We start from the raw sequence: 11692 nt of genomic DNA, 5'->3' as shown, positions 1-11692 counted from the left end.
CCCCCGTCGCTCGGCCCCCATCACCCCCCCCCTCCCCGGGCCACCCCGGGCGGGGCCCACGCGTGTCTGCACAGGCGGGAGCCTGTGGCCGTGGGAGAGCCCGGGGGTGCGTGTGCCCGTCCCCCCTCACGGGTGGGGCCGAGCACCCGCCGTGGCCCCGGGGACCCCGAACTGCTCTGTGGGGTGGGGGCACCCCCGCGTGACGGGGCACCCCCCCCGTGACGGGGCACCCCAAGATTTTGGAGCACCCGTGGGTGAGGGATCATCCTCAAGTGGGGAGACGCCCCCAGATGAAGGAGCACCCCCCGATTGTTGGGGCATCACCGGCTGGTGGAGCGTCACCGTGCGATGGAGCCCTGCCGGGTGACGGATCCTCCTTGGGTGATGGAGCCCCTCTGGGTGATGGAGCATGGCCGGGTGACAAAGCCCCACCGGGTGACGGAGCATGGCCAGGTGACGGAGCATGGCCGGGTGACGAAACCCTGCCAGGTGACGGATCCTCCTTGGGTGATGGAGCCCCTCTGGGTGACGGAGCATGGCCGGGTGACAAAGCCCCACCGGGTGACAGAGCATGGCCAGGTGACGGAGCATGACCGGGTGACGAAACCCTGCTGGGTGATGGGCCATCGCCGGGTGACAAAGCCCCACCAGGTGACGGAGCATCACCGGGTGATGGATCCTCTGTGGGTGACAGAGAATCGCCAGATGCTGGAGTCCCGCCGGGCATGGGTGCCCCCCTGGCCACGGGAGCACCCATGGGTGCCAGCACCCCCCGCCGCCCCCGGCCGCAGGCAGGCAGGAGGTGGGGGGGGGCGCAGCGAGGACCCAGGGGTCCGGGCCCCCCGGGGTGGGGCTCAGCGGGTGCTGCCGGGGGTCTCGGCCTCGGAGGCGAAGAGCTCACGGTAGAGCGGGGGGAAGGCGGCGTGCAGCACCCCGGGGTGCAGGCGGCGGAAGGCCTGGAGCTGCTCCACGTGCTGCGAGCACAGCGCCCGCAGGCGCCCCTGCGGCGGCAGCTGCCCGGGGGGGGACACACGCACCCGTCACACGCCTGCCACGCGTGGTGACACGCACCGCGCACGCACGCGCACGGAGGGGACGCACGTGTCACACACGCCGGGCACCCCGCGCCCCACAGCGAGCCCCTGCCCGTGACAGCCCCCCCTCACGCCCAGGGCCCCCCCACCCCGGCCCCCCCGCCGCCCCCCGGCCCCCAGCGCCCGCACCCTGGCCAGGAGCCCCTCGCGGTGTGTCCGGCGCAGCAGGAGACGGAAGGCGACTTCCAGGTGTCCCTGCAGCCGCGCCACCTTCGCCTGCTCCTGCAGCCACGGCCGGTCTGGGGACGGGGGACACGGGGGGTGGCGTGGGGACGGGGGACACGGGGGGTGGTGTGGGGACAGGGACGGGATGGGGACAGGGACGGGATGGGGACAGGGATGGGATGGGGAGATGGATGGATGGACTTGGGGATGCAAGGGGCACAGGGACGGGGACAGGGACAGGGATCGGCATGGCCAAGGATGGGGACAGGGACAGGATGGTGACAGGGATGGGGAGAGCTGGGACCGTGGCAAGATGGGATGAGGATGGGGACAAGATGGGGACCACGACAGGACAGGGCCAGGGCTGGGGACAGGGGTGGGGACAGGGACCAGCTGGGACAGAGCGCGCGGCAGGAGAGGCACACTGTGGGGACACCACGGGGACAGGGCGGGGGGACAGCAGAGGCCAGCTCAGGACACCCAGCCCCAGCACCCGCTTTAGGAGAAAACCACGGGGTTTTGGGCAAACCCTCGTTTGGGCTCCTACGGGGCCGGGGAGGGAAACTGAGGCACGGGGCAGGGGGGACGGGGGGGTCCCTCACTGGCGTTGATGAGGACGAGGGCGCTGAAGAGGGCCACCTCGCTCTCCGAGAAGTGCAGAGCGCAGAGGCTCTGGGCGAAGTCGAAGATGGAGCCGATGAGCTCGTGGCAGCCTGGGGGGACCCTTGTCACCGCGTGTCCCCACGTGTCCCCCCATGTGAGTCCCCCCCACCGCGTCCCCAGCCCTACCCAGGGATCGGAAGAGCTCGGCGCCGGCGTACTTGCCCTCGAAGAAGACGGTCCGGTTGTCGGAGTTGAAGGCTCGGCACATGCGCACCAGCACCACCTCCATGGCACCTGCCACCACCCGGCAGCAGGACGGGGACAGGGACGGTGGCACCGGGGACACAGGGCCCCATGGTGCCGCCGCTCGGGGTTGGGTCGGTGCCCCTGCGGCACCAGCCCTGGGGGCTGTCACCTCCCCAGTGGGGTTAGGGTGGCCCTTGGGGACTGTCCCCTCCCTGGTGGCACCCATGGGACTGTCACCTCCCTGGTGGGACCACACCACCCCTTGGGGACTGCCACCTCCCAATGGGGCCATGGCATCCTGTAGGGACTGTCACCTCCCTGATGGGACCAGAGGATCCCATCGTCCGGGGACACCAGGGCTGTGGAGACAGGGGCAGCAGGGACTGTGGGGCTGGGGACAGGGGGACATGGTGGCCCCGGGGCTGGGGACAGGGGGACAGGGTGGCCTCAGGGCTGGGGACGAGGGGATGGGGTGGCCCTGGGGCAGGGGACAGGGGACACGGTGGCCCCGTACCCGCTTTGAGGAGGACGATCTGGTCGTTCTGGCAGAGGTCCATGAAGCCGCGCAGGCGCTTGGCGAACTCCACCACGTACTGGATGGCCTCGGTGATGCGCCCGGCGCAGCGCTGCCACATCTCCTCCATCGACTGCGGGACCGGCCGTCACCCCCACCCCAGACCCCCCCGAAGCCCCCGAGAACGTCCCCATCGCTCTGCACCACGCCGGAACCCGGGGCACCCGGCCCTCGGCACCCTCTGGGTGCCCTGGGGACCGCCGTGTCCCCTTCCCTGTCCCCACCCCGGTGGCCTCACCTTCTTCTGGTAGGCGCAGACCTCCTCGCGGGAGAAGGTGTCCCAGCGCCGGAGCTGCAGGTCCTCGGCGCGGAGCTGGCAGGTCTCCCGGTACGACTTGAGGACGTTCTGGGTGAGGTGCTCTGCGGGGACACGGGGACGGGGGCTCGGGGACGGGGACAGGGCAGGCAGCCCTCACCATGTCCCCGATGGGCAAGGTCCCACCACCATCCAGCACCCATGGGTGGAGGAGCCAGGTCCGACCACCGTGGAGCACCCACGGGTGATGGAGCCAGGTCCCACCACCATTGAACGCCCGCGGGTGACAGACCCAGCCCCCACGGGCACGTGGCACCCAGCGACTCACCGATCTCCACGCTGGAGGATGTGGGTGACTCCAGGAGGCTGCCGACGTCGGGGTGGGGGTAGAGGTCGGGGCCGTCCCTGTCCCCGTCCCTGTCCCTGTCCCCATCCAGACCCCGCTTGGGCCCCTCCAGCTGCCCCGGCTCTACCTCTGCCGTGGGACCAGCCCTGCCCTCCGTCCCGCCGTGGCGGGTGCCGGGACACCCCAGGGTGCCGGGGGGGGTCAGCGGGTGGCCCCGGCACCCCGCCAGCCCCAGGGGGATGGCAGGTGCCCCATCGGCCACCCGCTCCCGCTGCCGCTGCTCCAGCTGCTGCTGCACCTCGGCGTGCAGCCGGTCCCGCTGCTTCTTGGACATGCGGCCGAACTTGACGGCTGCGGGGAGAGGCGGCAGCAGTGGGGGACACGCCTGGTACACGCGTGTCTGCATGCATGTGCGTGCACTGGCCCGGCTCCCCGCGACCTACATAGACGTGGCACCGGGGCTTTCCAGCCCCACGCGTGTGCCGCGGCGGCTCCCGCCACCCAGCTTCCTCCGGGCGCACCCACGGCCCCTCCGCTTCCTCCCGGGGACACTGTGGCCCCCCGGGGTGTCCCACGGGGGCACGGCCGGGTGGGAATGGGGCCGAGCGGGGTGCACCCAGGTACGGGGCAGGGGATGCACCCGGCTGTGGGGTGAGGGATGCACCCCGCTCTGGGGCAGGGGAGGCACCCAGCTCTGGGGAGGGGGCTGCACCCGCGGCCCGGGGTGGGCACCCACCGTCGCGGGACATGCCGAGGCGCAGGCACTTCTGCAGGCGGCAGTGCTGGCAGCGGTTGCGGCTGGCCCGGTCGATGGGGCAGTTCTGTTGGCGGCTGCAGGCGTAGCTCAGGCTGCTCTGCTGGCTGCGCCGGAAAAAGCCCTGCGCCGGGGGTCACCGCCTGGCCGGCACCCCCGGCACCCCCGGCACCCCCAGCACCCCCGGCACCCGGCCCACCTTGCAGCCCTCGCAGGTGATGACGCCGTAGTGGATCCCCGAGGATTTGTCCCCGCAGATCTTGCAGGGGATCACCTCGATGTGAGCTGCGGGCGGGAGGGACGGCGTGGGCACCCGCCCCGAGGGGTCCCCCGGGCTGACGGGGAGCTCACAGCCCCTCCGGGCTCACGTGGCACCCGTGGGACCGCGTGCGCCATCTGTGTCCCCACATGCGCTCCCTGGGCTCACGTGTCCCCTGTGGGACCAGGTGTCCCCTTGGGCTCGCGCGTCCTTCACGGCTTCACGTGTCACCACACGGGCTCACGTGGCCGCTGTGGGCTCCCGTGTCCCCTGTGGGCTCACGTCCCCCCTGGGTTCCCGTGTCACCCCCTGGGTTCCCGTGTCACCCCCTGGGCTCCTGAGGGCCCTGTGGGACCACGTGTCCTCTCCGGGACCACGTCTGCCACCCAGGTTCTCACCGGGACTCCACGGGCTCATGTGTCCCCTACGGGTATCGCTGTCCCCTGCGGACCCCGATGTCACTTACAGGCTCACCTGGTCCCTATGGGCTCCCGTGGCACCTATGGGCTCCTATGGCACCCCATGGACTCCTATGGCGCCCCATGGACTCCTATGGCACCCCATGGGCTCCAGCGCCCTCCAGGCGCTCAGGTCCCCCCCAGGAGCCCGTGGGTGCCCCCCAGGCGTCCCCCCGTGGCCCCAGGGCAGGGTGGGCCCTGCCGGACGACGGGGGCTGCCGAAACCGCAGCGGCAGCGAGCGCCAGCGAAGCCACAACTGGGACGTGGCCCCACCTCGCAGGAAGGCGCCCGCCGCCCCGGCACAGCCGGCATGGCCCGGGCACAGCCCCGGCACCCACCGGTGGGCAGGGGGCCACGGGGTGCGGTCATGGGGATGGGGGGCACCGGAGCCATGGGAGTGGGGGACAATGGGGCTGGGGACACCGGGGCTGGGGAAGTGGGGGGACACCAGAGCCAGAGGGGACACTGGAGCTGAGGGGGGACACAGCAGAGCCAGAAGGGACACCGGAGGTGGGGGGGGACACCAGAGCCAGAGGGGACACCGGAGGTGGGGGGGGACACCAGAGCCAGAGGGGACACCGGAGGTGGGGGGGGACACCAGAGCCAGAGGGGACACTGGAGCTGGGGGGGGGACACAGTAGAGCCTGACGGGACACCGGAGCTGGGGGGGGACACCAGAGCAAACATGCCAGAACTGGGGGGACACTGGTGCTTGGGGACACCAGGGTGGGGACACTGCAGCTGGGGGACACCCCAACCCCGGAGATGCCCTGGAGCCCCAGGAGACCCCTCCCGCTCCGAGGGCTCTTGCCCCCAGCCTGCCACCGGCTTGTCACCCTCTGCCCTGCACACGCTTGTGCACGTACGCGCACATCCGTGCACCCTTGCACACGCTTGCACACACTCAGACGTGCCTGAGCCCCCTCCTGCCTGCTCGCACACGCTTGCACACTCACACGCTCGTACGGGCACACTTGTGCCCGCCCGCACGCCGTCATTCGAGCACAGGGATGTCGAGGGGGGCTGACGCACGCTCGGGCACGCGTGGGCACATGCACACCCCCTCAGTCACACACGCGCGCTTGGGCACGCCTGCCTGCGCTTGTGCACGTTCGCAAAGGGCTGTGCAAAGCTGTGAATGCTTCTGCGCGCTCCTGCAGCCTGCTGCACGCTTGTCCATGCCTGCACACATTCATGCACGCTTGCACGTGTTCACAAATGCTTGTGCACGCTCATGTGTGCTTGCACACACCAGCGCACACCTGCACGTGCTCGCACACGCTCTCGCACGCTCGGGGATGCTTGCACAGGCTGGTACGTGTACGCCGATGCTCGCACACGCTCTCGCACGCTCCCGCACGCCCTCGCACCCTCGCACCCGCTCTCGCACGCTTGTGCACGCCAGCAACCGCTCCTTCACGCGCGCACACGCATGCACACGCCCGCACCTCTTCCTCCCGGGGCCGAATCCGCTTCGTCGGCTTTTTCCACCCGCCCCAGTTTTGGGGCCCGGCGGCCGCCCTCGCATCCGGCGCTGGCGGCCGGGCACCGGGGACCCCCGCGGCGACGCCGGCCCGGAGGGGCCCTGGGAATTCGGCGCTTTGAGTCAGCCCCGCGCCCCGGCACCCACATTAGTCAACGGTGCCGGCGCCGGCGGCTGCCAGGAAGCGCCGCTTTCGGGTGCTGCTCCTGCCGGGAACCGGCGGCGAGAGGTCATCGAGGTCTCGCCCAGCCCCACGCCTCCCCGCTGGCACCCGCCAGCACCCGCTGCTCCCACGGCACCCACCTGCACCTGCGGGCACCGGTTACCCCGGACACCCGCCAGCAACATGGGCACCCAACGATACCCGTCAGCCCCACCAACGCCCACCAGCATCCACCAGCACCCACCAGCCCCATGGGCACCCACCGGGACTTGTCAGCTTCACCAGCACCCACCAGCACCATGGGCACCCAACGGTACCTGTCATCCCCCCCAGCACCCACCAGCATCCACCAGCACCCACCAGCACCATGAGCACCTACCGGTACCATCACTCCCACTAGCACCCACCAGCATCCACCAGCACCCATCAGTCCCAGGGGCACCCACCGTTACCCGTCAGCCCCACCAGCACCCACCAGCCCCATCGGCACCCACTGGTACCCATCAGCCCCACCAGCACCCACCAGCACTCACCGGTAGCCGTCAGCCCCATGGGGACCTGCTGGCACCCATTAGCCCCACCAGCACCTACCAGCACCCACTGGTACCCATCGGCCGCACCAGCACCCATCAGCCCCACAGGGATCCGCTGGCCCCAGGGCACCCACTGGCCCCCACCAGCTCCACGGGCACCCATGGGCACCCATCAGCCCCACGGGCACCCGTTAGCAGCCATCAGCCCCGCAGGGACCCACTGGCACCCGTCAGCTCCGTGAGCAGCCACCAGCACCCGTCAGCCCTGGGGACACCCACCGGCACCCTCAGCCCCCCCAGCTCCCATGGGGACCTGCTGGCACCCATCAACACCCACCGTCCCCAGGGCGAGGGGACGACCTGGCGCTCCCGACCCCCCCCCAGCGCGGCGTCACGGCAAAACACACCATGACACGGGCAGACACGTCATGGCACAGGCCAACACGCCATGACACGGAAGGGAAGGAGGGGACCTCTGGGGACCCCGGCCCCAGCACCCAGGGGTGCCGGCGCCCCTGCCTCAGTTTCCCCAGCGCCAAAGCAGCGGGGCTGCGGCTGGGGGCAGCACGGGAGCGGGGCCACCTGCGTGTCCCCGTCCATGTCCCTGTCGGTGTCACCTGCGCCGGCCCCGCGCAGCTGCCAGCCCCCACCACATCTAAGGGCGAGCGCCCGACCCGCAGGTGCGCAGGGGCACCCATGGGTGCCGGGGGGCACCCGCGCCCCTGGTCTCGGGCTCTCGCAGCCACAGCTGTGGGTGTGGGGGAAAATGGGGCTGCCCAGCACCGCGGCACCACCGGGACATGCGGCAACATGCAATAACACATGTGCACACTCTGCAACACGCGTGCACACACCGCAACATGTGTGCACACCCCGCAACACGCGTGCGTCCGTGCACAGACACAACATGGTCCGTGCACAGACACCCGGAACCGTGTACAACAGCTGCACACACTGTACTGCCCTGCAACACGAGTACACACGCCATAACGTGTGTGTGCATGCAACCACACACCGTAACACGCACGCACATGCAGCAACATGCTGTAACATGCATGTGCATGTATCAGCATACCGTAACGCGCATGCACAGACCCCATAGTGTGTGCACATGGAGTTACACAACCCTCATTGCACGTGTGCCCTAAACCATGAGTCCACATGCCACAACATGCATGGTTGTGCAGGAACATATGCCAACACGCCTGTGTGAGCTGTAAAACACGTGTGACGCTGCAACACACTGACACACACAGCCCCCGTGCCCCCGGCAGCTCCTGGTGCGCTCCCGCACCCGTGCACACACCCCCCCCGCTCCCACCTGCTTGCACCCCCCCCCAATGCCCACACGTCAGCACACACGTGCTCCCACCCCCTTGCACACACCAATGCACGCTCCCCCCTGCTTGCACACGCGCATGGATCCCTGTGTGCCCCCACGCCCTTGCACACACGCTCCTGCCTGCTCCCACCGCTTCCACGCCTGCTCTCACACGCTCCCGCACCCTTGCACACGCACGTGCACACCCCTGCCTGCTCTCACACGCTCCCACACGCTTGCACACGCGCACACACACACTCCCTCACCCCTGCACACGCACACATGCTCCTGCAGGCTCCTACACGCCTGCACACACGTACGTCCGCTCTCGCAAGCTTCCACTGACTGCACACGCACACACGCGTGCCTGCGTGCTCCCACACCCTTGCACACACACACGCACACCCCTGCGTGCTCCCACACCCTTGCACACACACACGCACACCCCTGCGTGCTCCCACACCCTTGCACACACGTGTGCACGCCCCAGCACGCTCCCACCTGCACGTACACGCACGCACACCCGCTCCCAAACTCCTCCGTGTGCGCACGTCCGCTCCCACACGCTCCCACACTCTTGCACGCTCACACACGCGTGCACACACGCGTGCCCAGGCACACGCGCCCCCCCGCCAGCTCCACCCTTGCACACTCACGTACCCCCTCCCACCCCCTGCCACACGCACCCCCGGCTCCCCCGGCCTCGCACGCACCCCCACACCCGCACCCGCCTGCACACGCGTGTGCCCCCCGCCCGCAGCCCCCCGCACCAGGCCCTACCTCGCATGGCGGCGACGGCGGCGCGGGCGGCGCGGCCGAGCGTTATAAGGGCGCCGGGGCCCCCCCGGCATCCTGCCCCCCCCGGCATCCTGCCCCCCCGGCCCCACGCACTGGAAATTTCCGACTTTCCACGGCGCGGCTGGGGGGGAAACTGAGGCACGGAGGGGAGGTGTGGGGGGCCGGGGGCCCGGGGGCACCCCCCCACCCCTCGTGACCCCGGTGACCCCGGGGGAAGCGGAGCGGGGACCCATGCGCCCGGGCGGGCACCGTCACCACAGCCCCAAATCCCCCGGGGCGGCTCCGACACCCCCAGGCCCCACGGGACCCCACGGCACCCCGACGTGCTCAGTTTTGGGGTGCGGCAATGGGACCCCACGACACCCGGCTGTACTCGGCCCTGGGGCACAGCGAGGGGACCCCAGGGCACCCCAACATGCCCGATCCTGGGGTGCATCCACAGGACCCCACGACACCCCGATGTGCCCGGCTTTGGGGTGCACTGATGGGACCCCACAGCACCCCGATGTGCCCGGCTCTGGGGTGCAGTGATGGGACCCCATGACACCCCGGTGTGCCCGGCTCTGGGATGCACTGATGGGACCCCACAGCACCCCGATGTGCCCGGCTCTGGGGTGCACTGATGGGACCCCACAGCACCCCAATGTGCCCGGCTCTGGGGTGCACCCGCGGGACCCCATGACACCCCAATGTGCCCGGATTTGGGGTGCATTGATGGGACCCCACAGCACCCCGATGTGCCCGGCTCTGGGGTGCATCCACGGTACCCCATGACACCCCGATGTGCCCGGCTCTGGGGTGCACTGATGGGACCCCACGACACCCCGGTGTGCCCGGCTCTGGGGTGCACTGATGGGACCCCACGACACCCCAATGTGCCCGGCTTTGGGGTGCATCCACGGGACCCCACAGCACCCCGATGTGCCCAGCTCTGGGGTGCATCCACGGTACCCCACGACACCCCGATGTGCCCGGTTCTGGGGTGCACCCGCGGGACCCCATGACACCCCGATGTGCCCGGATTTGGGGTGCACTGATGGGACCCCACAGCACCCCGATGTGCCCGGCTCTGGGGTGCACCCGCGGGACCCCATGACACCCCAATGTGCCCGGATTTGGGGTGCACTGATGGGACCCCACAGCACCCCGATGTGCCCGGCTCTGGGGTGCACTGATGGGACCCCACGACACCCCAATGTGCCCGGCTTTGGGGTGCATCCACGGGACCCCACAGCACCCCGATGTGCCCAGCTCTGGGGTGCATCCACGGTACCCCACGACACCCCGATGTGCCCGGTTCTGGGGTGCACCCGCGGGACCCCATGACACCCCGATGTGCCCGGATTTGGGGTGCACTGATGGGACCCCACAGCACCCCGATGTGCCCGGCTCTGGGGTGCACCCGCGGGACCCCATGACACCCCAATGTGCCCGGATTTGGGGTGCAGTGATGGGACCCCACAGCACCCCGATGTGCCCGGCTCTGGGGTGCATCCACGGTACCCCATGACACCCCGATGTGCCCGGCTCTGGGGTGCAGTGATGGGACCCCACGACACCCCGATGTGCCCGGCTCTGGGGTGCACTGATGGGACCCCACGACACCCCGGTGTGCCCGGCTCTGGGGTGCAGTGATGGGACCCCACGACACCCCGGTGTGCCCGGCTCTGGGGTGCACCCGCGGGACCCCGCGCCCCCAGGCGCCCATGGGTCTTCGGGCGCTGCCAGATCGTGGTGGAAACCGAGGCCCCGGCTTTGGCGAGCGCCACCCGGGCCCGCGGGGTCCCCACGGCCGGTGGGGCCGGCCCCGCCCCGTGTCCCGCGCCCCGTGTCCCCGCGTGTCCCGCGGCCCCGGGCTCCGTCTGCCGCCGGGGCTCAGCGCTGCCCCCCGGGGGGCGCCCGGCCCCGCCCACCCGGCCCGGCCCCGCCCACAAACACCGCCCTCGCATCCCGCCCGGCCCCGCCCACAACTCGCGACTCCGCCCACACCGCCCCAGCCTTCTGGCGCCGCGGCCCCGCCCACACGATCAGGCCCCGCCCACCACGCCGTGCCTGGCCCCGCCCCCGCCCTCCCCTTGCCGGCGGCGGGGGTCGTGGCTGAGCCCACCCTCGGTCCCCCCGCGTGTCACGGGGACCCCACGGTGTGTGTCACCCCCCCACCCGTGGGCAGCGCAGCGCGGGGACCCCGAGGCGGCAGCAGCGGGGACACACTGGGGGGGGACGGGCATGGGGGGTCCCAAAGGGGTCCCTTCTCCCCCCCACGGGGGACCCCTCCTGGCCGTGGGGTCCCCCCCGTGACCCCCCCTGGCCGTGGGGTCCCCCCCGTGACCCCCCCGGGGACGCGGCCGAACCCCACAGAAACACCGGGGACACGGGGGATGATCCGCAGCGGCTCTGATGCTCGTGGCCCCCCCAGCCCCACCTGGGGAAACTGAGGCAGGGGGGACCGTGGGGGGGGACACACGGGGGTGACACGGGGCGACCGGGGACGGCTACCGGCCACCGTCCTCCTCCGGCGTCCGCTGCTTGGGGGGGTCCAGCCGGATGAAGAGACCTGGAGGAGAGCGGGGGGACGGGCTGGATGGGCCCCACCCGTGTGTCCCCCCCTCTGCCGCCCACCCTGGCCACCCCCGGGGGG

General features: G+C 71.0%; 1 protein-coding gene across 1 annotated transcript; it reads right to left on the bottom strand.

Annotated features, from left to right (window-relative positions):
* Positions 1 to 854: 854 nt before the first annotated feature.
* RORC (RAR related orphan receptor C) lies at positions 855 to 4312 on the bottom strand. Its single transcript, XM_059832056.1, has 9 exons — positions 4238 to 4312; positions 4021 to 4162; positions 3267 to 3635; positions 2921 to 3042; positions 2623 to 2755; positions 2049 to 2156; positions 1862 to 1972; positions 1224 to 1333; positions 855 to 1013 (listed from the first exon to the last, which is right to left on the bottom strand). Exons 2-9 carry the CDS (start codon positions 4031 to 4033, stop codon positions 855 to 857), a joined length of 1125 nt encoding a protein of 374 aa, XP_059688039.1. The 5' UTR covers positions 4034 to 4162; positions 4238 to 4312.
* Positions 4313 to 11692: the final 7380 nt, after the last annotated feature.

The sequence above is a fragment of the Gavia stellata genome, chromosome 33, assembly GCF_030936135.1.
Source record: "Gavia stellata isolate bGavSte3 chromosome 33, bGavSte3.hap2, whole genome shotgun sequence".
Classification (NCBI taxonomy): domain Eukaryota; kingdom Metazoa; phylum Chordata; class Aves; order Gaviiformes; family Gaviidae; genus Gavia; species Gavia stellata.
The sequence above is the reverse complement of the archived record's forward strand: the minus strand, read 5'-3'. Positions and strand labels throughout refer to the sequence as shown.

What these genes read in the sequence shown, in the direction of transcription:
- RORC (XM_059832056.1), bottom strand. An exon ending in TCTGCGCCTACCAGAAGAAG is followed by an intron (nt 2,756 to 2,920) that starts GTGAGGCCACCG and finishes CCGGTCCCGCAG; the next exon opens with TCGATGGAGGAGATGTGGCA. An exon ending in GATCGTCCTCCTCAAAGCGG is followed by an intron (nt 2,157 to 2,622) that starts GTACGGGGCCAC and finishes GGGTGGTGGCAG; the next exon opens with GTGCCATGGAGGTGGTGCTG.